Source organism: Lontra canadensis, unplaced genomic scaffold, assembly GCF_010015895.1.
Source record: "Lontra canadensis isolate GAN:19392208 unplaced genomic scaffold, GSC_riverotter_1.0 scaffold23, whole genome shotgun sequence".
Classification (NCBI taxonomy): Eukaryota; Metazoa; Chordata; class Mammalia; order Carnivora; family Mustelidae; genus Lontra; species Lontra canadensis.
Genome location: NW_022631017.1, coordinates 14,315,929 through 14,343,468, shown reverse-complemented (window position 1 = coordinate 14,343,468; position 27,540 = coordinate 14,315,929). Strand labels below are relative to the sequence as shown.

Here is a 27,540-nt window from a genome sequence, read left to right as displayed (position 1 = left end):
AATTCTGAATATTATTCTCTTATCTGATATATAATTTGCAAATATTGTCTCCCATTCTGTGGGATACTTTTTTTTTTAAACTCTGTTGGTAATGTTCTTTGATGCATAAAATTTTTTTTATTTTGATGAAGTACAATGTAGCTATTTTTTCTTTTGTTGCGTGTACTTTTGGTCTACTAACTTCTAAGCTCAAACTTTAATCCTAATATTAATTCTTAACTTTAGATACTGCTGGTCAGGTTAAGCTAGGTTCTCTGGAGTCTGAAGTATGTACAGTTTGGAAGACAGAGAAAATACACAAAAGTGATTTTCATAATTTTTTTACTAAATCTTGTAACCATGTTATCACTAGTTAGGACCCCTTCTGGAAGGAGTCATGGAACCTTCATTAGCTTCACCATTAACCAGCCTTTACCTCCACCACTACCACTTTCTTTGTCCCTCCCCAAAACACTTTTAACAACTTTAGAAAGTGTGTAGGGAATTTGAGAGCCTGGGAGACATCATTTTGAGTATAAATCATAATTGAAATATCGGTGCATGGTTTTAGAATAAGAAATTTCTAGTCAAAGAATATCAGAACAGAGATTCTCCTATAAATAGCTTTAAACTATTGTTTACTAAACCAGAAATAACTGGGTTTTAAAATATCTAGGCCATCATTCTAGCTCTATTACTAATTGGTTTTGAATATCTGTGCACCTCAAACTTTCAGATACACAATATGTATAAAAATATATTTGGATTTGGATTTGAATAAGCAATAATTCTTCTTATTTCCAGCTTATTCCTCTACCTGCTTTCAGGGACTGTTCCCCCGCACCAGCCTCTACTCCTGTTTAACTATGAGTCCATGTCTTTGGTATTGTTCCTTTTGGCCATGAGTTATGACCATCCATGGGTTATGACTCCTGTTCACAGAGAGGTTCAAGGATGTTATAAATTACAGACTGCCTAAACAGACGCTTCTTTTCACATACCAAGAGATTCTGGTCTCTTGTAAGCAATATTTACCTTCTCCTGTTATATTCCAATTTGGTTACTTTATTACCTCTTCTATTCTATATTGCATTGCAACTGAACATCTCCATTTGGATGTCCCAAGGGTACCTCAAAGGCAACATGTTCTACCCCGAACTTTCTTTTCCTTTCTCCACCTGCCCCTCCTCTAGCCCATCGTAGGTGGCACCCTTGACTACTCTCTCTTCCACAGCCTCAAAGTCCTGTCTATTTTACCTTTTGGGTGTTTCAGATATATCCATTTCTTTTTATTCTCGCTGTCATAGGTTAGGTCAATGTTTCATCCTCTCTCATCTCAATAAGTGCAATAGCCTCATAACTAGTCTCCTTGCCTATAAAGTTGCCTCTGAAGTCCATTTTCCATAGTCACAAGAATTATGTTACTAAAGTGCAAATCTGATTATTTAATTCTCCTGTGTAAAGCCCTTCAGTGGCTCATTATTGTTTTCAAGATAAAGACCCAACCCCTTATCAAGGCAAATAAGCACTCCCCCCCCCATGAATAATCTTGACACCTGCTCTATCTTATATTTTGACATTCCATCAACCTCATTGCTCCAGCCATATTGTACCTCTTGCTGTTTTCTAAGGAGATTATGTTATCTCTCATCATCAGGGCTTTGCCCTTGCTATCCTCCGAGTTTGTAATCCACCTTCCTACCACCCCTTTCTCTCTGAAAAACTCATACTTCAGAAATTTGTTCAATTATTGCCTTTGTTCGTGTGTGAAGTTTCTCTGACGCCTCAAGCAAGGTCAACTATCCCTCTTGAGAGTTCCTTTAACACCATGTTGCATTGCACCTTATTCTTTGTCTTTTTTTTAAGATTTATTTATTTGACAGAGATCACACGTAGGCAGAGAGGCAGGCGTCGGGGGGACAGGCTCCCTGCTGAGCAGAGAGCCCAATGTGGGGCTCTATCCCAAGACCCTGAGATCATGACCTGAGCCAAAGTCAGAGGCTTTACCCACTGAGCCGCCCAGGCACCCCCTATTGTCTTTTCCACTAGATACTAACTTTTTGAGAACAGAGACTGATCCTTAGTCAGTACTGCAACCTCAGCACCTAAGGCAGCACCTGGCACACAACAGGCATTTAATAAATATTTCTGCATAAACCATCTCATGAGAGAAACAGGTACTAAACAAAGATCTCTTGCTTAACTAGCTTTTCCTGTTTCTATTGCACACCTCCTTTACTGGATTTTTTAAAAGTGAGATTCTAGGTAATAGGATTATGAGTGTATTATATTATTCTTTATGTTTCTATTTATTATTTATAATTGAATAGAACTCTATACCAGATGACCTGTGTTATTCCTTTGTGGTAGGGCAAAAAATACTAAATTCATGGAATGACACTGGGTGTCTTGTGAGCATAGTATTTAGGAAAAGACTCCTCTCGGGCTATGCTGGATAGTGACGGCAGGAACTCATGTGATAGGATTCAGAGTAAACCAGGGCCTCAACCTCTAACTACCAAGTTAGAGTGGGAAGAGACTGATAAATACCATCTTGTTTCAGAGTAGGCATTTGAGGGACCAACAGGCTCGATGACTCAGCTGAAGCTATACATTGGTCTCCTTATTTCCAGTATTATACTCTTTCCATTATATCATAGAGACAAAACCAGAAATACCTTCATTGCCCTACCAAGATTCAGTTATAGGGGAGCCTGGGTGGCATAGTCGGTTAAGTGACTGCCTTCGGCTCAGGTCATGATCCCAGGGTCCTGGGATCAAGCCCTGCATCAAGCTCCCTGCTCTGTGGGGAATTTCCTTCTCCATCTCTGGCTTCCCTGCTTATGGACATGCTGTGTCAAATAAATGAAATCTTTCTTCTAAAAAAAGACTTAGTTATAAAAATTTAAGGAAACAAGGAATCTTTGGAGCCTTTATTTCTGCTTAGAATGTAAAGGGTGTAAGAATTCTAAAATGATTGTGAATCTTCTATGCCTAGAATTTGATGAAATAACACTAGCTCTTAATTCTCTTTAATTTCATTGAATTATTAGAGCTTAAGAACAGAGCAAAATTTGCATGATATTTGTTTCTGGCCATCTGCTGCATTCAGAACCTTGGAACTAGAGAACTTTTTTTCTGGAGAAATGGGGGTGGGGTGGGGTGAGGTGCTGAGCACCTAGCATCTGGGAAAAAAATGTAAGCCAATTTCAGTCTTCCTTTCTGGAATTCCAACAATTCTGGAATTATTTCATGATGTTGTTCAATATTCACCTTGTTGGTTTAGATGTTGTAACAGACACTTGATGATAATTTGGCTCCCAATTCGATTTGTTAATAACCTAGATTTATACAATGATTGTTAATTGAATGCTAAAGAGAAATCACATATTATAACATGGGGGAATTCAGGTCAGCAAAACTGCCTGGAGAAAGCATTCTTAAAATAGATACAATTCTACATTTTTAAAGTTTGTGTTAACACTGTCCTAAAACAATTTATTTACTTCAACACAGGATACACTTAAAAAAGAAGAATCATTTGACCTACAGGAGTAGAGATGTTAGGAGACAATCAGTAGGAAATAACACATTTGGAGAGGTGAAAATGCACAAGTAATGACACACTTTTTGGCCCAGCCCCAAATCCTTAAGGAGTGGGCATCTTGTTCCATCTTCTGTTTTTCCCGTTTACTTCCAGCCAATGAGATTTCATATATAATTGTCTCAGTCTCCATTAAGACTGGGGAAAAGTAGGAGTGTAGTGCTATACTAATTGATGAGTTCACACACAGATACTGGCTTTGAATTTAGGGCAGTGGTCGACTCGGAACATTGTAACAATCATATTTATATGAGTTTGAATGGGTCAAGGCAGCGATTGTTGTATTCCGGGCCATTTCATTACCCATGTCCGAGGTGCTGAGGCCAGCCTTCGGAGCGAACTGGGTGCGAGCCTGACGCCCTTCTTGGGGGAAGAGCCACTTGGCCCCAGTGCACGCGATGTTGTACGTGGAAAGCCTCAGTAAATCCGCACGCGTTCCGCAAACCGACAGGACCACAGATAGCCCCATCCTCTCTCGCGGAATTTTTTTCGTAGATTCACACGCGCGGCCCTCGGGGCTCAGCGCCCAGGTGGGGGCTTGGGATACCCACCGCAGGGTTCGGAGGCACCTGGCGGCAAGGTCCCCGCAGGCCCTCGCGAAGCGCCTGGACCCGCCGCGAGAATGCGGGGCCGGCGGCGGCGGCGCGGGGCGGGGCTTGGCTGCGGAGAAATGACGTCGGCGTCCCCGCGCGCATCGCGGGCCGCGCGTCCTGGTAACGGCAGCTCCGCGGCTCCGGAGTCCTCTTCCATGTCCCCGCCTCTCCCCGCACCAGCCCGCCCCGTCTCCACCTCCCTCCGCAGCTCCCGCGGCGGCCGTCTCGCTAGGTCTCTGGTGCCGGGTGGGAGTGGAACCTGCCGGGCCACGCTGCCCACGACGCCTCCGACAGGCGTCAGCTGAAGAGCGGGAGAGGGCGGGCCGGGCCCGGGACCGCGCTGCCGGACTGCGGGCATCTGCCCCGCGCAGGTGTCGCCTGCGGCCTCGATCCGGCGGGGCTGCCCCGTCTCTGGACGGGGGTTACCGGAGGGTCGTGGCCCGGAGGGCGCCTGCGGCTGCACCTGACAGACATCGGGGGTCTGGTCCGGAAGCGGCCGCCCCGGCTCTTGCCTCCCAGACGCCGTAGCTCCGCGGGCCGCCCCTGGAGCGCGAGGACTGGTGCCCCGGCCGGGGTCTGTCGGGAAGATGGCGACCCCGGGCATGAGCTGGCAGCAGCACTATTACGGCAGCTCGGCGGCCAAATTCGCGCCCTCGCCGGCAGCCGCGCAGCAGGCGGGGCACAGCATGGACTATAGCCAGGACCTGCACCTGAAAATGAGCAAGAAAATCGCCCAGCTCACCAAGGTAAGGGCGCGGCGGCGGGGTCGGCACGGCTGGGACCCTGTGCGGGCCGCGCCGGGCTAAGGTGCTGGGCTGGGAGGCTGCGCGCCCTCCGCGCTGGGCGAGTTGAAGCGGGGGCGGGGCGGGGGGGGGGTCTCCTCTGGGGAAGCAACAGCTGGAGACTAAGCTCCAAGAACCGTTCAAACTTCCGTGGAACGCTGGAGATGTTCATTGAAACTAGACAACTCAGCGGCACGGCTGGGTTTATGGGACTTAACATCCTGCTGCCCTTTAGGGGTAACCCAGCACAGAACAAATTAGGAACTACTTCCTTTATTGCACAATAATAAATCACTTTAGTTTTGGGCTCATGCATCTGCCCAGACTCCACGAGCCTTTCTTTACACCGCTTTATGAAAGTACAGTACCGTATTTACCCAACATAACTCGGAATCTTCCACATTAATCAGTATCTTCTGTTGTTAACGTACTTAAGGGGAGAAAAAACCCGAGCAATGTAGGAGGGTAAAACATACCTTGCGTGGCGTTTGGGGGATTTAATGAGTCATTCCTTATGCTGACAATGTCAAACAAGGCTACTTAGATGATTCACGTCTGCACTTAGTTAAGTGTTTCAGTCTGTCAAAAGATAATTTTCAGAGCGTAGCCTGCATATTTGGTCAGCCGTAGTTTAGGATGGTGGGCCTTTTTCTAGTTAATGTTAATCATGAGGAGATGGTATCTTGAAGCAAGAGCAATTCAGATAGATTGGTTCTATGCTTTGTTTAGCTCTCACCAGCAATCTTTCAATACCCCTTAATTGCGAACAGGTGATCCATGGTGTCTGAAACTTAGTAGAGGTGATCTTAAAATGTTTAAGCTGAATCAACTAACCACTTGTTGGTGGTGTGGGCATGATGAAGAGAGGTGGGCATCCTGGGTGTTTACTAATAGGTAAGCTCTGAAGTCTCTTTTCAATTCCAAAATTCACATTCTGTAATTCCAGTACTAGTTGACACTATTGTGAGAGTAAAGTAAAACAGAGTTGGAAGAAAGGAAATGAGAGTGAAATGGGGATCTAAAGAGGGTAAAAAAAAGATTTTGCTGAAGAAATACGATTGAGGGTAGTAAGAAAAGTAGCATGAAAGGACTGAAGAGTGAGTGCTCCAACAGAAGAGCAAAGAAAAAGGGACAAGTACCTAATGGTAAAACTCAGCCATGCAGAACAAGGCAATATGGGTGGAAATTTTGTTTTCTGATTTTTGTTTTTGATCCATAGTGTCTTGGAGTTTGCTGTGTGCCCGGTTTTTACTGTTTCCTTTTCTGACAGATGGTCCCCATATTCAGGGAAAGGAAGGATCAGGAAGAAACAATAGTGTATTATCAGGGCATTTATACATTTGGGAGCTCAAAGCCTGGTTTCCTGAAATCATGTTTGTTCTTCAGAATAATGATGTTCAGAATGAAGCACATGGATGTTTATGTATTCTGACTTTCTTATGGTGGGTCCACAACACCCTTTGTCCTGATTTTAGATTTTAACCCTCTAGGTTCCTGCTGTAATAGAAACACTCTAAGCTGGTAGGGAACTGGGTGCCGCTTAATGAGATTTCTCATCTCTCCAGTAAACAACTTCTCTTTTTACTTATGCTTCTTCAATTTTCTGTTCTTTTATAAGAAAAAAAATTAACAGCTATTAAAGGTGAGAATATTGATAGAAGCTGCTGTCACGTTCTGTTTACCCACTTTAAATCTAATGAGGCAGAATGCTGCCCCCCATATCAGTGCTTGTCAAGGTTTGAGTGCTATATACCTCATCTTTACTGAGTGTTACCTGGACTCTGATTTAGTGTTTATAGTTACAATCTCTAAACACTCTTGCCACCTGCTCTTCTAAGTGCCTCAGACATTGAATCCCTTACACTAGAGTTTCTCAGCCTTAGCACTTTGGCATTTTGAATTGGCTAATTCCTTGTTGGGAGCAGGCCGGGGTGTCCTGTGCATTATAGATATTTAACAGCATTCTTGAATTCCTGGTGCTACTTAGTAGATTGCAGTGGCACCCCACACCTGCGTGACACACACCATCATGACAATAAACATGTTTCTAGACATAGCTGTATGTTCCTTAGGAAGTGTGAGGACTCATCCTGTGTTGAGAAGTACTGACTTATACTGAAATATCTAGGGTTTCTCCCACCTGTTCCCTGCATTTAATATGAAGATGTGAGAATGAAATAATCAGATAATAGGACTCTGTTGGAGCTAACACCATGTAGTTTCTGAAACATACAGTAAGACATGCTTCCCTTATGTACCATTTTGGAAACTGTCAAATTTTACAGTTATGTGTACTTCTTGTAAATACTATATCATAAAAATGATATCCTCAGTAATATTTCAACTGTTAGAAACTACCAGCATCTACTATATAGAATTTTCACTCATGAAGAGTTTATTAATAAATTCACGTCAGTAGAGTTAGGTTGGAAGCTTAGCTTATATTTCAAAATTAGACATCATAATCGTTAAAATAGGATTTTATTTCTTTTAGTAATGAGCCAGTAGTACTCAGATTTTCAGCGTTATGGTGAGCATGGCTTGGGAATCTGTCTTGAGTTAAAACTCCTGTTCTACTACTTACTAGTAATAGGACCTTGAACAAATCACTAAATTCTGAGCCCCTGCTTCCTAATCTTTAAAAGAGGGGTGATGATACAACTAAGGTAGTAGGCTCTTAATTCAGGCTGTCGCTGGAAAGAGAGAATCTGTGCCAATGAAGTATTAGTAAAATATTGGATAGTATGTTTTTTAAATGTTTCTGTCTTTTTAAACTAGTCTGCATTTGATAGCATTGCTATATTGTATTTCTCTTAAGAGTTTTCTATGAAACCCTTAAAAAATATATATACGGTAATTGTTCTAGTTGAATAGTAAAGTGTAAAATTTTCACATGTATCTCACATTGTTGTAGTACAGTATTGAAAATACATGCATTTTCCTGATACTTGGCTGGCTATGAAAGGATAAGGATGAAAGTAATCTGTATTACAATTTCGTACAACTGTGTATTCAATAGATGTTTAACTAAAAAGCCATCTCAGCTGCAGACATATTTGTTCAGATTCTATTTCCTTATAACCTAACATAGCAGCTATCTCCTAGAAAGGAGAACAATAGTTTTTAAAGCACCTTTTATGTAAGGGACACTTTGCTAAATGTTAGAGATACAGTAGGGAGCAAGACACAGTCTCTGCCTTTTCAACTGAATCTGTTATACTTAGGATACTCTTAGTAAATTTTAAGAATTACGGTTAGATCCTTGAGTCATGTTATGGCAAATTTCTGGGACTGTCAATGGCTGAACCATCTCAGGATAGGCAGAGAAGTTGGATGGGTTGAGTTATGTTTAGTAGGATCACATTTGTGTACTTCTCTACTCTCCACTGTGTTGCCTCTCTGGTGCATTAGGGTGAAAAGCAAGACTTGTGGAAAGTAATTATAAAACAGCTATTTTTGTGTTACTCACTGCCCCTTTCAGTTTACTCCTGCGAGGATGGCTCATCCTCTGCCCATATATACACTTGACTTTTCTGGTTGCTTTTAGGTAATACAAATTCAGTAACTAAATTGCAGAAGTCTCAATTTGATTATTTAAAATTTTCAGTGCTGGGATGCCTGGCTGGCTCTGTTAGAAGAGCATGTGACTCTTGATCTTGGGGTTGTGAGTTTGAGCCCCATGTTGGGTGCAGAGATTACTTAAAAATAAAAAATCTTAAAAAAAATAAAAATGTCCAGTGCCAACAAATAAAAACTCCAAACCAAACTTAAATTAAGTATGCAGCTTCTCCCCCATGCCCATTCCCAGCCAATAATCAGGGAAGGGGGGCATCACTAACTTTTGTCTTCTGAGTAGGCTTTTCTACTCTTCTTGCTTTGTCTTTCCAGTCCTAGTTTAACACCCTCCCCTCCCCCACTGGAAAAGGAAGAAGGGAAGAGAGGAAGGACTAACAGTAAACTTTATTTGAATAGTGCATGGTAATCTGGCTTTAGTGCTGTTGTAGACTTTGCACACATTTAAAACTCATTCTTTCACTCCTGCATCTTCCACCATCTACCTCCATTGCTCAGGATTCCTCACCTCAGGTTGCTTGACAGTGAGAATGCATCTATATTCTGGCTGGTTGCATACCCCTTCCTCAGCCTCTTAGATCTGGCAGAACCTTCATGTTTATTTTGCGGAGGCCTGTTCAAGCTTCAGGTAGCCTTCTTGGATAGACCCGGTGACCCTACTCCAGCTTACTCTGTTTTGTTTTTTTTTTTTTTTCCCCATAGGGCCCATCTTGGTCCTTAGGGAACATTCATTCTATGTCCAGACAGACTCTGGTAGTCGTCCCAATTCAGCATCTCTCATTTACTCTCGCATACCTCTTCATCCAGTTTTGATCCTTTCGATTTTCCAAGGATGAATCAGGTGCTACTTCAGTATGCTCTTCTAAGTGCTTGAAACACATATCGAGATCTTCAGGTGCTCCCATCAAAGCTTTTTCCTCTAGGCTTTAGGTGAGTGACAGTCATCCTTTTTCTTGAAGGCAAGGGCACTTGTTCCTATAGCTCTCCCCAAGGAAACCTCCAAAACCCTGCTCTGTAACCTCTTTGAGGCTTTTCTCACTAATATTGGGTGTAGAAGTTAGCATATCTCAAGATCCCTCTTTTTAGACTGACTTTTTTTTCTTTTCTTTCTTTCTTTCTTTTTTGGAAATTTTGAGAATATTCTGCCACCTGTTTGAGTTGTCAGTTGTCGTTGGTTCTCAATAGAAACTTCTCTTTTAATATCTTGTTATGTTAGCTGCTTATCCAGTGCCACCTTAGTTGATTGTGCTTTCAATATTGTTTAGTCTAGGTATCACTAACTGACATAACTAGTATAAGGTAGGGTATATGGTTCCAAAGAGCAGGAGTAGTTTCTTTCCGTTCCCTGTCCTCAGCATCAGGTCCTTCTTAAGAGTCTTCTTTTAGTTGCCCCACCCCATCCCGGCCCCAAAGCTGCCCTGACCAACCCAGGCCCCGTTAGGCTTGCCTTACTCTGAATTACTATAACATTTATTGTCTGTACTTCTTGTTGGTACTTAGTAATACAGATTTTTGAAATATTTGTAAATATATCTTGTTTCTGTAATTTGAATGTAATTTCCTCAGCTGTGGAGACTAATTTTCATGTAACTTTAGTATAAATTACCTACACATAGTATAAAAGCTTAATAAATAAGTACTGAAGGTAATGACAGTGGTGGTGATGGTAATGATGCTGTACCAAGTAATTTTGTGATACAGTAGGGTTAGTAAATAGTTCTGGGGACTGTATCTGCTATTCTTCTGGGTTAATGTTAGATCATTTCAGCTGATTAGATTACTTTTAAGTATTTAAATGTTTATTGGTTTCCTCTTACATTGCTTCAAATCCTATATTCATAATATATTTTTGATGCAAAAATAAAAATATAAAGTACCCTGTCTAAAATATAAATATTATTTGTCATTGCAAAGGTAGGTGATGGATACTAGATTCTTAGCAAAAAAAAAAAAATAGTGTTATGATCAATCATTTAATACTTACTGCCTTACTGTATCCCAAACCAGACTATGTTAATATACTAGTGAAATTTTCAAACAGTTGTGTTTTCTGTACATTAAATACAACCCATTTTTCACTAGTTTGAATTACCTAGATACTGTTTTATAATACTACTTAGTTTTGGTTGTGACCTGGGTTGTTTTGGTTTAGCATGTACTGAATGTGGCGTCTTTTTCCCCCCTCCTTTTTTTCATTGCAGCTTTGCCATTCTCTTATGTAATAGCTTGGATGCAATCTCTTAGTTGTAGTTGAGTGGTTTGAATTAATTTCTTGTATTTTACCATTGGGCACAAAAACTTAATATACAGTTTATCAATTGTCCAAATGTTTATAAAGGGACTGCCTTTAGAAAAGGTTTAGAGCTGGAAGAAACCACAGATTCTGACCAGCCTAACGCTCTCATTTTATAGGTGTGGAAATTGAGGGCCCAGAGTCATTTGAAGATTGCACATCTTGTCACTGGCAGAACCGGAACATGAACCCAGGTCTCTGGATTGGTCTAAGAGAAGGGCGGTTGTGCTAGCAGGTCTCTTTTCCCTGTGTCTGCCTTCTTTCTAATACTACTCATTCATTTCCTAAGAAGCCACAGAGTTGGTGGTGTTTTTCTCACACTGGAACCATGTTTTGTTGACCATCTGAATCACAGACTTCTGGTGACAGTGAACCCATGAGCACCCCTCCCATACACTGAACAACCTCTGGATTTATAGGTTGTACAGTATGTAAGTGTGGCTTTGGTAAATTTGTAACTGCTATTTTTATGTGTTCTCAGATGAATGTCATAATATTTTTATGTTTTTATTAACAGCTTTAGTCATTCCAGATTTTAAAAATGTTTTAATTACTTTGATTTGGAGACTGTTATGCTTGGTGTCAGAGTTACTACTGGGTGGTTATTTTAAATGTTTTCCCTTTTACTCTTGATTTCTTGATTGAATTATTGCTTAGGTCTCCTTCCCAAAGGCAGGAAGTTGGAGGTTTCCTGTTTTTCTCCCTCCATCCCTGTCTTTGTGTTTTTTTGCTTATGAAAATCCTTTTCAGTCTAATTGCCAAGCTCTTAAAAAGTGGTATAAAAGATGAAGTTTCAGCAAAATGTGAGTGAAGCAATCTGGTAATTTTTTTTTAAGATATATTCATTTATTTGAGAGAGAGACAGTGAGCATGTGTTCATGGGGAGGGACAGAGGGGGAGAGAGAATCTTCAAGCAACTCCCGGCTGAGCCAGGAGCCTGAGGTGGGGCTCTATCCCAGGACCCTCCCCGGACCCCAAGATCAGGACCTGAGCTGAAATCAAGTCCGCTGCTGAACCAACTGAGTCACCCATGCGCCCTGCAATCTGTTCGCTTTAATTCTGAATGACAGTAGGAAGTAATTGGGGTGGGGAAGGGAGGAGGAGTTAAAAAATGATACTCTGTCTTTTCAGTTTATCTTAAGAGATATAGAAATTTTCTAATCTTTGAGCATTCAAATAAACTTGGATATTACATAATGAAATAGAGCTGATGGGAATAATGGATATTTGTTAAAGGCTTACTTGTTTTTTCACTATAGGAAGTTTCTATTTTGTAGACCACTTATGAGTGAGAAGGACATTAAAAGTAAGTCTGTCAGAATTGTTACTCCCTAGTCCTTTTTGGAGATAAACACCTGAGGAAAGGTGGGAGACAATTGCTAACTGAATTCAGAATTTTTTTTTTTTTTTTTGTAAATAAAAACAGTGTTATATATAGTAGTTTGATGTGGGGGAAATATTACTATCAAATTTTATTTTGTATTGCAAGTGTGACCTGAGCCACAAAGGCTTTTTTAGATTGGCCTGGGAGCTTAACAGTTCTTTAAGTATTATTGGAAAATAGCCTCTGACTGCCGATTAATTAGAATATTAAAGTGAATTTGGGGAACACCAGTTTTTGCAGGTTGGGGATTGCCAGTTATAGTCAGTATTTTGGTATACTTAACATTTGAGATCAAAACCAATATTTTATTTTATTTTTATTTATTTATTTATTTGACAGAGAGAGAGAGAGAGAGAGAGCGAGAAAGAGAGAGATCACAAGTAGGCAGAGAGGCAGGCAGAGAGAGGGGGAAGCAGGCTCACCGCCGAGCAGAGAGCCCAATGCGGGGCTTGATCCCAGGACCCTGAGATCATGACCGGAGCTGAAGGCAGAGGCTTAACCCACTGAGCCACCCAGGTGCCCCCAAAACCAATATTTTAGAAGATAAATTTTTATTCTTAGCTTTCTATTAAACTACAATGGTGAGCACTGTCATTTGTAGCTCTCAGACTTCATTATTGATTACATCTTTCCTACTAAAGCTTTGACAAAATGTACAAAATTAGCAAAGTTGAATATGTAAATTTTTCATCCTACATCATTTACTTTCATCTTGAGATGGAACAGGAGGTTAAAACTACCAAAGGATCTATAGGAGATGGAAAAGCAAAAAACTTAATGACTAACCAGAATACTTGGGATTTGGACAGCTTAGACTCAGGTCCTAATATGCCACTTAATTTATTTATAAAGGAGATAGTATTTTTAATGACTTTTAAAAATTATGAATCTGTATTTCCTAATTTATATGTACCATTTCTATTTTGAGGTTTAAAGGGTTTGAAAATGAAAATTTGGTTTACAAAGTACATTGCTAATATTTAAGTCATCTCTAAAATTGACAATTTTAGTAAAATATTGGGATAAACTCTAATATTATTGGAGAATGAGTTATTTTAGTTGACTAGAAGTTGCCATAAGTAATTTAATTTTCCACTTTCCAAAATAATAAACTTACATTAAACCATTCCACTCATAAGTTACATGGAGTCCTTTGTTATCTCTGGGTTGTTGTTAGGGTCATCAGTATATGCATTGAAGATTAGCCAAACCTGGCTACTATGGCAAAGGCTGAAATTTTACTTCTGAATAAATTCATTTACGTATTTTATTTGCCCTCTCTTATAAAGTGAAGTGCAAGGTTTGAATATGTACAGTCTAGATATTGACTTTCTGGTTGGGAAGATTTAGTTTATTCTGTTGAATTTGTCTTTGTGCTCACAGATATTTGCACTTTTCATTCTCTTCCTTCTGAAACACTTCATAACAGAATTTCATAACTGAAACCCTAAATAGTATCCCATTCCTATTCCAATGTTTCCTAGTGAAACAGTTTAAAAACAAAGTGCATGTAATTTTTTTTTGAAGATTTTATTTATTTATTTAACATAGATCACAAGTAGGCAGAGAGGTGGGCAGAGAGAGAGAGAGGGAAGCAGGCTCCCTGCTGAGCAGAGAGCCTGATGTGGGGCTCGATCCCAGGACCCTGAGATTATGACCTGAGCCAAAGGCAGAGGCTTAACCCTCTGAGCCACCGAGGCCCCGCAAAGTGCATGTAATTTTGAAGGGAAGTTGAGTGTGTGTGTGTGTGTGTGTGTGTGCGCGCGCACACGCATGCATACATGTATGTATGTGTGTTTGATATAATGGTCTACCCAGAGTAACGAAAGTAGGTATACTTAAATATGACTAAAATAGAGCATATGGAGCCATAGGTTTGGAAAACTTTTGTTGAATGCCTAGTCCTTGAAGGATGCTGTGTTAGGCACTATTAGTTATTTAATTCTAGTAATTTATCATTCTACTTCTGAACTACATGTGTTTTTCATTTTTTCAGTAGACTTCTGAGAAAATATCAGAATAAAGCAGGTGAACATTTTAATCAACAGATTAATCTGACAAATTTTAAATGCTTAATTATGGACAACTGTTTGGCTTGTTTTGGGTAGAATTTATATATCTAATTTTCTTAGATAAAGAAGCTAGTGCCTTCCGGTGTCTTCTTCAATAAGGTTTTTAATAATAATTTAAAGAAAAATATTGATACGTTCTCTGGTTACAAATCTGTAATGTTTTTGTCCAGGGGATAAAGAAGGTAAGGGAAATTTCAATCTTCTGAAACCCAGGAGTTAATGGGTCTGTATTAGGTGTAGGTCTCTCCTGGGCAGGCCAGAGAACCACAGTCCCAGAGCTATATGGCCCAGTGAGGCAGCAGTTCCTATCATGTATGTCAGAGGTATAGGTTCAGTGGGTTAGACAGACCCCAGTTTGAATTTCAGGCTCACCACTTATTAGTGTTTAGCCTTTAATAAGTTTTAACCTGTGAGAAGCCTCAGTCTTCTCATCTGTAAAATGAGAATAACAAAGTCAGTCTCATGGAAGTATTGTAGAGATTAAATAAGATAATTTGTGTTGGAGAAGAGGTCAGTAAATGTCAATTCCTACCCATTTTCCAGGCCCCTTCTCCTTGGTTCAGCCTTTTACAAGTAAGTCTTTAACAATTAAGTATGTCGGGATGCTTGGGTGGCTCAGGCAGTTGAGTGTCTGACTTTTGGTTTCAGCTCAGGTCGTGATCTCAGGGTCCTGGGATCAAGCCCCATGTCAGGCTCTGTGCTCAACAGGGAGTCTGCTTTCCTTCCCTCTCTTCTTCTGCTCCTCACCTCGCTCATGCACACTGTCTCTCTCAGATAAATAAATATGTTTTTATATGCATTTTCACTTTTGATGGAGGTATATTCTATATTACTAGGGACTACAGCTACCAGAAGTAAAGGTTTAACAGCAAATAAAATACAGGGGATTCTCATTAAGATGGTTATATTCTATCAAGTTATGTTCTCGAAGAAATACAGGGTTATGTTCCTGATACCCTCTGGTCACATTTTCAGCAACCAGTAAATATATAACCTTGTTTTATGTGTGTTTCTGTTTAATGGCACCTTATTTAATACATATTTTCTATTCATTAAGAATAAACTCATAGAGTGTACCTGGGTAGCTCAGTTAGTTAAGCATCTGCCTTTGGCCCAGGTCATGATTTAAGGGCCCTGGGATGAAGCCCTGCCTCAAGCTCCCAGCTCTGCAGGGAGCCTGCCTCTCCTTGTCCCTCTGCCTGCCCCTCCCTCTGCTTGTGCTGGTGTGTGCTCTTGTGCGCACACGCTCTCTCTCTTTCTCTCTCTCTGTCAAATGAACAAAAACTTTAAAAAAAAAAAAGTGAACTTATAGGCAACAGCATTATAGCTCATGTGTGAATGAAGCTTATCTAACAAGCTGTGTTAGATTGTGAGGTTACATATAAATTTTAGCAAGTAGGCAAACTTGGAAATATGGAATCCACAATAGTGAGGATCTACTGTATTTAAAAATGGATACAGAACTTTGCATCTGCTGTTTACTTAGCCCCTGCTTTGGTTTTTCAGCTGTTGTTATGAGCCTCTGTGACTATGACTCTTATTAATACCCTGAACACCCTCACATGATTGTGACTTTGACTCTTATTATCTCACTAAGCACCCACAGATGAAAGGGGTGGAAGGGATAGTGGGGGCAGGAATACTCACCTTTTGTGTGAGTTGCCGTTCACCAAGCAGATGCCCTACAATCATAAACATGGGACAGAATTACATGATTCTCTCCTTGTATATAAACTGTGATCTTCATAATCTGAACTTGAATCTACCACATTGCCCTAGGTCAGAAGGAATAAAATATATAAATTATTCCACAGCATGGAGTGAAACCTTTGGAAATACAATGTTGACTTAATTAAAATAAAGCCTTATTTTTTTATATTCATCATTTGCTTAAAATATGTTTGCGGTTCCTTCCCAACACAAATTGTCAGTGTGGGAGTTGTTTTTGTTAAAAGCCTTTGTCTACGTATCTAAAGATAACTAGAAATCTTATACTCTCTGGAGTTCAGCACACTTGGTTGGAAGTCTCTGAAGTGACTTTATGCAACATACAGAAAACTTAAGATATTTAAATAGAGAATATTTTGGCAGATAAATGAGACTTGACCTATACCTTTTTTAAATGACCGAGAAGAATGTATACTTTCAGTTTTAATAGTAGAGAATGTTCATATCTTTCGGTATCTTCTTAGCTCTCCCCCCCGGTGATTATCAGAAAATGCTGGTGAAAAGGAGCCTGGATAAGAGCACTCTATGGTCTTGAAGGAGTTAGCAAGGTTAACTGGCCTAGAAAAAGACTGATCTGAAGCCATGCCTGTCACTTTGATATTGCTTTCTTTAGGACCCTGCGTATCTTAAATTTCAATCCTGAGTCTCTCTTGCTATTTATTTTCTCTGTTTCTGGATTGTGAAGCATAGCCAGAGAAAATTATGGAACTAGACTATGGCAGAATTATGCCACCCCTCGCTTCTTTACCCCCAAATGTGTCTACATCCCAATCCCTGGAATCTTTGAATATGTTACCTTACATTTGAAGATGTGACTAAATGAAGGATCTTGAGATGGAGAGATTATCCTTGATTATTTGGATAGGGCCAGTGTAATCACAAGAATCCTCCTGAGTGAAAGGGGGTGGAAGGGAGATAAGTTAGTGCCAGAGTGATGGGATGTGAGAAGGACTTCACTAGCCATTACTGACTTTGAAGATGGAATGTGGGCATGAGCTAAGGAATGTAGGTGGCCTCTAGGAACTAGAAAAGGCAAGGAATTGAATCCTTCCCAAGAGCCTCCAGATTGTAATCTCATCTGAGACCTCCAGAATTGTATGATTAATAAATCTGTGTTGCCTTACACTGCTAGCTTTGTGACATATTATTATAGCAGCAAGAGGAAACTCGTTGCTTCCTTTCGTAAATAAGCTGCTTTCTGTTTTACTAAAACTGTCAAGACTGTCAAGCTTCTGTTACTTGTCTACAAAGATACTGAGGTCATTCATTCCTTGTGAGAACTTTTTCCTGGTCCTTTCACCTTAACTCTTATGTATATGCTGCTCTATGTCTTAAATAGCTAACTCGTGGCAGGGAAAGGTAGGAATCAAGGAAACTAATTGGGAGGGTATTGGAATACAGTATTGATGAGAGATTATGAGGGCCTGGATTAGGACTACAGTAGGAGAGAGAAGAGAGATTTGGGAATTTTTTTTTTTAAGATTTTATTTATTTATTAGAGACAGAGAATGAGAGAGAACAGGCATAAGAGGGGGAAGGTCAGAGGGAGAAGCAGACCCCTAAGCTAAGCAGGGAGCCCGATATGGGACTTGATCCCAGGACTCTAGGATCATGACCTGAGCTGAAGGCAGTGGCTCAACTAACTGAGCCATCCAGGCACCCGAGATTTGGAAAATTTTGAGGGGCAGATTTAAGAAACATATGGGAAGTAAGCTTATCAGGAATTTGTGACAGTCTGTTGTAGTGGAAGATTGAGGATAACAGGTCTTTTGTTACACTGTATGGACTCATGAATGAACATTATTGAATTAGTGACTAGATGGATATTAATGTCAACCGAGATAGGAATGTAAGAAGAACATCCATTTCTGTGTAACAAGTTACTCCCAAATTTAGCAGGTTAGTACAATAAACATTTATTATCTCACAATTTCTGAGGTTCAGGAATGTAGGTGTCACTTAGCTTGTGGTTCTGGCTCAGGGTTTTTCATGAGATTCCAGTCAAGCTGAAGATTTGACTAAGGCGAGATGCTCCATTTTTTTTTTTTTTTTTTTTAAGTTAACTCCTATGACTGTTAGCGAGAGACTTTAGTCTTTCACCATGTGGACCTCTCTACAGCAAGTCATCTGAGGGGATTGGGGAAGAAAAAGACCAAAATGGGAGCTGTGGTCTTTTCATAATCATATAGAGTGACATATTATCTGTTGCCATATTCTGTTGGTTACACAAACTAACCGTGGTATGCTGGAGCTAGTGACTACACAAAGATTTGGCTATTGGGAGACAAAAATCAGTGTAGGCCATTTTAGAGGCTGGTTATCCCTAAAGAGAAGTAGAATTAATGGGAGAGAGAGAATGAGTTCAGAGTTTGAGGATGACTGTGTATATCCAGGTAGAAATAGCAAACATTTGGATATTCATTTTAAGCCAAAAGTAGAGAATAGTAGGAATAAAAATGTAAAGTCATTAGCATATAGGTGATAATTAAAAAGTGGCTGTGGCCTCAAACAGAGTGGAAATTATTTAGTATAGTTGCTAGGAGAAAGAAGAGAAATCATGGACCAGATCTTTTCAGAGAAAAGATCCAGAGAGATGTGTTGTTGTCCCAAGAGGAAATTGGATGTGGTATTTGATCTTAATTTAAATGCTTCACAGTTTTCTGAAAAGTCCTATGGAAAGGATTATTGTTCACCAAATGTAGGAAAGAGGAGGGCAGTTATTAAAGTATTATTCCAGAGTCTGGTTTTTGTCTGTTGGGTATAGCAGTAAGAGAGCTGAAGAACTTCGATAGGAGGGTTAATCTACCCTTGGGCTGCAAGGGGAAGGAACTGAGGTTAGGACAGAGCTGACAGATGAAGGAAACTCTAGGAATTGAGGGGACCATGGTGTGAATGTAGGTAATGCCAACAGGTTGAAGGTTTACATCAAGGTGTTATAACATGAGAGGGGGCTGTTTCTGAGGTGGAGTAAGTAAAAATGAGATGCAGGATACAGTCTTGAGAATGTTTATAGGAGAGTGACAGTTGTTAGAGTTAAGAATCCCTAAGAACTGTAAGTGTGGTCCTTTGGAGTCTACATGCATTTTTGCAATCTCCAAAGGTAATGACGGGAGGGAAATTTGTGAATCCCAGTGCCTAGATCTGCACTGAATGTAGGCAGTATGACAGGCCATAGCTACACTGACCCTGACAACCTGCAGAATGTGCTGGTAAAGGTGGTGCCCAGGGGTGACCAAGGACTGCCTGAACAGCAGTGACACCCCCCCCCCAAGCCTGGCTTGCCCCATCCCTGCCCCACCCGCCTCTGGCTGGCAGCCAGCTGCCCTCTCCCCACACTGCCTGCTGAGCTATCCCTGGGATGGGCAGGCAGGAAGTGCCTTTTCTCAGAGGCTGCAGTGTTTGTCAGGGGCCTGCCTTCCCCCCACCTCCTCTCCTGCAGGCCTGGATCTGTGTGGGAGTTGGGCAAGCCTGGAGAGTTGTACTTGTGGAGCTTAAGATGCAGCTACTTCAGTGGGTGGGGCCCTGCTCTTAGCAGCTTGCTTTGGGTCCATAGTGCCAGGGGCTGGTGAGGGTGAGGTGAGACTGCCCCATCATAGCCAGGGCAGGCGTGGGTTCCAGGTCAGCTTCTCATACCTCAGATAGTCTGTTTGCAATGAGTGCCCAATAGCGCCCCCCCCCAAAAAGTATTACTATCATGAGGCAGGAGGAGTGAGAAAGCTAAATAAAAGAACAAGTTGTTTAACTGTGCCATGTTGTGCCTTTTAGAAGGCAACATTGGGTAGCTAGGTGTATGCACAAATCACTTCCAGATCCCATAATGAGTTAGGTGCAAAACATAAGAGTGTTGCTTCTGGTGGAAGAGAATCCATGGCTTTGGCTGAGAGGGGCAAAAATGAGATTCTGAGGATGTAAGGAGTTTTATTTGTGTGGGTGGGTGGTGGGTGTTTGATCTAGTATTTAAATATTGGCTCAGAGATTGCAAAGAGTATAATAAGAAGGGGTGGAGGAGGGCAGTGGTAGAGGAACCAGGGGATGAAGATGGGTACCAGAATTTAGCTTGCAGCCGCTCTGCAGTCATGTGGCTAAATAAGGTGGAATATAAGAATGCAGAATCTTATTTTGCTTAAGTTTTGTTTGTTTGTTTGTTTGTTTGTTTTAATTAGCAGCTAGAAAGTTCTAAGTCTTCAATTTGTATTAAACAAGAAACCACAGGGTACCTGGGTGGCTCAGTGGTTAAACATTTGCCTTAGGCTCAGGTCATGATCCCAGTGTCCTGGGATCAAGTCCCACATCAGTCTCCCTGCTTAGTGGGGAGTCTGCTTCTCCCTCTGCCTGCCGCTCTGCCTACTTGTAATGTCTCGCTCTCTCTCTCTCTCAAAAATAAATAAATAAAATATTTTTTTTAAAAGAAGCAAGAATTTCTAGGAAAAACATGGTATATTTGTAAATTACTTGATCAAACCGTCTTTTCTAACTGATAAATATGTTTTATAATTTTTTAAGAAAAATGTATTTGTGAATTATTTGATCAAATGCTCTTTTCTAACTTGATTATTAATGTTTATAGAAAATTTCTGCATAGTTTGTCTTCCTTAAAATAATAGCATGAATAAAAATACCAATATTCTATTTATTAGAAATATGGGTATATTTTTAGGTTTTACTTTTTTGTTGGTTGATACTGAAATATGAAAGTCACATTTTATAAAATCTAAACATCTTTTAAAAAAGTAGTCTAGAATTTATTTAACAAAAGAAGTAGTATTGTGCCAAATATAGCCTCTGGAATTAACATGTTTGAGGTATGGAACTTTGCTCCTTTTACTTTATTCCTATATGGATAGTCTTCCAGTAGCCATTTTGAGTGTGTAATAAATGCTAGAGTGTGGGTTGGGGGAACATAAATAAGTCCTGGAGCTCATCCTTCAGGACTTTGCAATTTAACAGATGTACAAGACGGAACATACCTGAGAATACCAGAGTATGCCCAAGCAATATTTGGCAATGCTGTTAATGTTTCATGTTACCTGAATGAAACTCTGGCCAGATCACTAAGAGCCTCCTGAGTTTCTTCATTTCCTCTACTGAGTACAGCTGTTTCTGCCACAAGATGGGAGAGAGGAATTGAGAGGACCACTGGTGTGAATGTAGATAATGCCCAGAGGCTGAGGGTTTACAGCAGGCTTGTCTCATGCATACCTGGTTACAGTTCCTTGGAAGGACCATATCAATAAGCAAAAGCAATTAAACCAAAAAGTGTATTGCGCAGTACTGTGTGTCAGACACTGTGTTAAGCACTTTACATACATTATGTTGTTTCACTGTCATAACTTCACAAACTAGATACTGTTCACTTTACAGAAGAAAAAAAAAAACCCTCTAAGGTTTAGAGAGGTTTAAAGTGACTTTCTCACAGTTATATAGTTGTAAGGCTAACCTTGGTCACCTGTCACTAACATACTTGGGCTTATGTATAAAATCCATAGTCTGCTAAGTTCAGAATGATAAGATCAGAGTATATCTGGAAGCTTCAAGTCAGCTCATTCTGTCTATCTGTCTTACCTCATCCCTCTGTCCCTGCGCCCTGGCTGCAAACTCTGGGCCCTGGATCATCTAGCTTATCCTCAGGTTTCCTTCCTTCCCCTGTGTGCTTGGAGTTTTTATACTTGCTCTCTACAGCTCTTGCTCCCTGCTGAACAGAGTCCTCTGCAGCCACATCTCTCCATTAGGTACTCTATCTGCTTATTGTCATTTGAAAACCTGGCTCTTTCCCCAGGATGCTGCTTTTTATGCTGTCTTTGCAGGTGACCACTACTCATTTTCACACATTGCATCTGTCAGAGGTCCTAGAGACATCTTTCTTCTAGCTCTCATTGCAACTTATAAACCATTGCTCCTGGACTCTTCTGTAAGTACAGTTCTTGAGATTTAGGCCAACCATGTCTTCCTCCTGCACCTCTCTCTTTGTTGCTTCCCATGCTCAGCAGAGAGTCGCTGTCTACGGGTGGCCTATCTAACACTCTAGTCTCACAGTTTTTAACCTTTGCAAATTCTGTGATCTTTTCCTTTACTCAAGCTACTTGTACACATTTTCCTCTAAATCTTAAACTCCAGAATAACCATATGAAAGATATTATAAATATTTGTTGATTAAATTAATGAACTTCTTAACCTTTCATCTCTCCCTTCCTTTTCACATTTTACCCATTCTCCAGCCCCCCTGGTTCTTTTTCTTCCTATTCATGAACCCATTCTTTCTTCACTTCATTCTTTATCTGTCCTAGACTGTTTGCACTATCACTGCAGCCACTGTCCTGCCCAGTGTTTTTCCACTACACTTTCAAGACCAGCAAGAGGATAATATTGGCCAGATGTGCAGCTTGTTCAACCTAGCACATATCAGTAAGAGAGCATAATGTCCTTATAGATACCTCTAGAAGGGCCCAGCTGAGCAGGGTGAAAGCAGAAGGGACCCTGGTGGGGATGCTTAGAACTGAGTGAGTTCCAGGGGTGGAATGTAACTGGGATGATAATACTTGGTTTTAATGGAATGTCTTCTGAAAAGTCTAAACTTTAATTAGAAGTGACTAAACAGAAACAATAGGACTAAGTTTTTCTTTGCCAAGTAGTTATAAAGATTCATAAAGAAAATGAAATTCTCTCAGGAAAACGAAGACCTTGATTTTTTATGCTATGATTTGTGAGGGACCAATTTGTCCCCATTAAATATAATAGCAAGTTATAAAGTTGACTGTATTTATAAAAATGCAATGGTTTAAAGAGTTTGTATTAAGATTATATATTAAACAAGAATAGCCTTTTCATTAAACAGGAAAATGAGCTTTTTCTCGCAAAATACGACTTGTGGACAAGAGTAGATATATAGAATTCAATATGGCTAACTCAATAATAAAGCATTTATAATGATTAAATGTGAAGTGCTGGTATAGCACTTTATTTACGGTAAGTGGTGAATAATTCTTATGCTTGCCTGACAGAATGTTTACTTATCATGGTTATAGTTGGGTGCACAACATCTTGCTTCAAGTAATTATGTCTTTAGTCACGATCTAATTCAAACATAGATTGCAATAAAAGGGTGAAAAAGGCTGAAATAATTCCAATAAATGGAGAGAATGTTACAAGCAAGCTTTTAAAACAAATAAGCTGGAAATCAAACCTGGGGAAAGGATTTTATTGGATATGATGGTTTCTAAAGTTGAACTGTCAAAATAAATGGGTAAACTAACAAAATTGGCAAATAAAATTTTTTTGAAAATTGAAGTTTTCAGTAAAGTGAAGGGGAAGAAAAATGTGAAATGCAGTCACTAAAATGAAAGGATGGGCATGTTACCCATCATACACATTCCAATTAGCTGTTGCTGCTCTGGTTTTTTATTGCTGCCTTTTACGCCACCCAACAATCTTGCAAAAACAACCACCAGTTTATTCTCACAAATTCTTTGGCCAAAAATTCAGAGACAGAGGGGCTGGTTTGTCTGCTCCATGATGTCTGGGTTTTCAGGTGGGGAGACTGGAGTGGATGGGTGTGATTTGCTCCTTTGCTCCACGGGGAATTTAAACAACAGGGTTGCAGATTCTTCTTGCAAGATGACTTCTTTCTTCCTCTGGTGACTTGAAGGCTGGGCTCAGCTGGGGCAGTTGGCTAGAGGACCTGCACGCCCACTCCGTGTACCTTTAGTTTTTCATAGCATGGCAGCATCTGGAGACTGAGTCTTCGAGAGTCTGAGAAACAGCTGCAAGGCTTCTACTGATCTGGGCTCGGAAATCCTTCATTATCACTTTTGCCATATTCTGTTGGTTAAAAGTGAATCATGAAGGCCAGCCTAGAGTCGAGAGAATTGGACTCCTTATTGGGGTATTGGAAAGGTCATACTGCAGAAGAGCCTGTGGGATGGGAAATATTGTGACCATTTTGGGAAAACACAGTCTGCTAAAATGTATACTTTATGGGAATGGGGGAAAAATTAACCACATTTACAGCTTTTTTAGTGATTAGCCACAGACTTTTAAGAAAATAAAAAAATAAGATAGTAACCTAATATACGTTCTTAGGAAAGAGCTCTTGATGCCATTTGAACACAAATATAGAATCCTCAGATTAGCAGAGACACTTTCTGGCAGCATTTTAAAAAGGCATTATTAGATTTGTGGTAATATATGGTAATAAGAGAGGCTTTTTTATTATAAGTATAGCAGAGAGTTAGAGCTTACACTATCTAATGGCATGTGGTTTGGATATTGTCACTCCTTAACCACTTGTCAGTTTTCTGCCTATTGGGACAATAAGCAAGAGGACCATAATTTGAAGACTTTTTGAAATGTTGGACTTGAGATCTTTGAGATTTTGCATTGTTTGTCTCAGTAGTAGTAGTGCCTGTGTATGTATTTGGCAGCAGCCTTTACTGGTTTCAAGTTATGCTACATTAATTTTTAACCATATTGTGGAATGAAGTTCTCAATCGGACTAAGCTCTATTTTCTGTCCTCTTAGCCCCTTTGAGAAAGGGGCAGATGGTGACACAAGTAGTGGCTGTGTCAGGAAGAAAGAAAGTCAAATCTTTAAAACACTGGTGGGTGCCCCCCAGACCAGAGTTACATAGGACATAGTCCTATCTAGGAGGATTTAAGAGGGTTAGTGATCTTGTGGTTTGAATGCTGAATATTTATGATAATTTTAATCTCTTGGTTTCCTTTTATCACTACATAAATAAAATGCTCGGCATGTGTGAGTGCCCAAGTTTATATCACTTTGGAAAGGAAGTTCTCAGTAGATCATATGAATAGCATCAGTTTGGGAGATATTTGAAGATTTTAGTGATGGAGCTGATAAACTGACTGCACAGTAGAACCATGTTCAGTAACCAGTTACTCTGATGCCCAGTTCCCAGGGATGCCCTTGAATAAGACAAGGGATATATTTTGCTGAGCATAAAATGTTGTCGTGGGATGGTAGAACCCTAAATTAATTTTGGGAAGCTTCTGTCCATTTCATCTTTTAAGACTGTCATCTGTACCTGGATGTCTGCCATCACCTCAAATGCCACATGTCCAAAATTCAATTAATCATCTTCTCCATCAGACCTCTCCCACATGCCAAAGAATAAAGAAATAAACCAAAAAACCTAGTTTCCTTTCTCAACTGTAGTATTTCTGTCTGACCCTACTCTTCTTTTAGAGTGGAACTTTGGAATTAAATTGTCTTCTTTGTCCTTGCATTTTTGTTTCTCTGATATTTTTTTTAAGATTTTTCAATTGCATTTGCATTTGCCCCAGGCAGGAATCTGTGTACGCCTTGTTTTTGTAGTCTCCTAACTTTTGTACTCTCCCTATTTCAATTTGTCTTGCTTAGTGATGTTGTACTATTAACAAACATAACCCCTACATAGGTACTCATTGTCTCTTTTTGTTCACTGAACCAAATCTAAATTCCTCTGTGTGAATTTTACTTATTTAATATATATATAAATATTATATTTTACATAATAAATATATATAATAAATATAATTAAATACTAATAAATATAAGTATTATGAAGTATTGGCTCACATGATTATGGAGGCTGAGAAGTCCCAAGGTCTGTAGTCCACAGGCTAGAGACCCAGGGGAGCTGATGATGTACTTTTAGTCCCAGGGCAGGAGAAGACCAATATTCCAGCTCAAACAGGACGAAGAAATTACCTCTTAGCCTTTTTTGTTCTATTTGGGTCACATAGAACCAATAGCTTGTTTGTTTGTTTGTTTGTTTAGTCTTTAATTTTATTTTTTCCAGTGTTCTAAGATTCATTGTATATACACTGCTTCCATGGTTCCATGCAATACATGCCCTCTTTAATACCCACCCACCACCAGGCTCACCCATCCCCAAAATCCCCTCCCCTCCAAAATCCTCAGTTTGTTTCTCAGAGTCCACTGCTTTGCTTTTTTTCTCAGAGTTCATGCTTTGCCTTTCCCTGATTTCCCCCAGTTCACTTTTCCTTTCCTTCTTCTAATGTCCTCCGTGTTATTCCTTATGCTCCACATGTAAGTGATCTCATATGGTAATTGACTTTCTCTGCTTGACTTATTTTACTCAGCATAATCTCCAGTTCTGTCCATGTTGATACAAATGTTGGGTATTCATCCTTTCTGATGGAGGCATAATACTCCATAGTGTATATGGACCACATCTTCCTTATCCATTCGTCCGTTGAAGGGCATCTTGGTTCTTTCCACAGTTTGGCAACCGTGGCCATTGTTGCTATGAACATTGGGGTACAGATGGCCCTTCTTTTCACTACAACTGTTTTCCAAAGTGGCTGCATCAACTTGCATTCCACCAACAATGTAAGAGGGTTCCCCTTTCTCCACATCTTCTCCAACACTTGTTGTTTCCTGTCCTGTTAATTTTGGCCATTTTGACTGGTGTAAGGTGATATCTCAATGTGGTTTTGATTTTAATTTCCCTGATGGCTAACGATGATGAACATTTTTTCATGTGTCAGTTAGCCATTTGTATGTCTTCTTTGGAGAAGCGTCTGTTCATGTCTTTTGCCAATTTTTTGATGTGATTATCAATCTGCTTTACCCAGATTACCAATTCAGATGTTAATCTCATGCAGAAACATCCTCACAGACACACCCAGAATAATGTTTCACCATATACCTGGGAACCGCATGTTCCAGCCAAGTTGACACATAAAATTCACCATCACAGCTCTTCAGTTGGAATGGTTTTCTTCCAGCATTGCTTTTACTCACAAATCAAATGGCAGACAGACTGCAGACTAGTGAGAAACTGGGGAATAGAGAAAGAATGGGATAACATTTAATAGTACCAAGGACAAAGGGTAGTTAAAGGACCAGGTCTGCAGAGCTTGTCGCCTGTGCATATTAAGAAGGAAGGACATGGAGGGGGAGAGAGGAGCCTAGAGTCAAAGGGAGAGGTGGTTTAGAATATGGGAAGATTAAGAAGGACTTCGGAAATGTCGGACTTGAGACTGGGAAACAGAAGAGGGAACTGAGAGAAAGAGAAAAGCTAAAGTCTACAGAGGTAGGCTTGAGAGAGACTGCTGGGATGAGGGCAAGGCTGTGTGAAGGAAAGCTCAGTATGGGTTGTCCAGGTGGGAGCAGGAACATAAAGGGGACTTGGTCTCAGAGATGAAATGGAGACTGCAGGCTTTGTAGGCGGAAGAAGAGAGTAGGCTAATAGATAAGGAACATGGCTTTTGGGGAGGTAACCAAGACATACAAAGAATTAGTTGCCATCACTAGTTGTTAGAATAAATGCAAGTCAAAACTACAATGAGATCACCTATTAATACAGGTAAAATAATTTTTTTGAAAGATTTTATTTATTTATTTGACAGAGATCACAAGTAAGCAGAGAGGCAGGCAGAGAGAGAGAGGAGGAAGCAGGCTCCCCACTGAGCAGAGAACCCGATGTGGGGCTCGATCCCAGGATCCTGAGATCATGACCTGAGCCGAAGGCAGAGGCTTTAACCCACTGAGCCACCCAGGCGCCCCAGGTAT

At 40.3% G+C, this 27,540-nt stretch overlaps 1 protein-coding gene across 10 annotated transcripts in view; it reads left to right on the top strand.

Annotated features, from left to right (window-relative positions):
• The first annotated feature begins 4,565 nt into the window (after positions 1-4,565).
• Positions 4,566-27,540, top strand: part of FAM184A (family with sequence similarity 184 member A) — a 118,242-nt gene continuing 95,267 nt past the window's right edge. For 4 of the 10 annotated variants that reach the window (XR_004383238.1, XM_032862414.1, XM_032862410.1 and 1 more), the window contains exon 1: positions 4,568-4,922. Coding sequence is in view for 9 of the 10 variants with exons in the window: in XM_032862414.1 (XP_032718305.1) it covers positions 4,764-4,922 (159 nt within the window). In the remaining variant the exon portion in view is untranslated. Of the gene's footprint in view, positions 4,923-27,540 lie in introns of all 10 variants that reach the window. The other 6 variants (XM_032862413.1, XM_032862415.1, XM_032862418.1 and 3 more) reach the window with 3 other exon arrangements.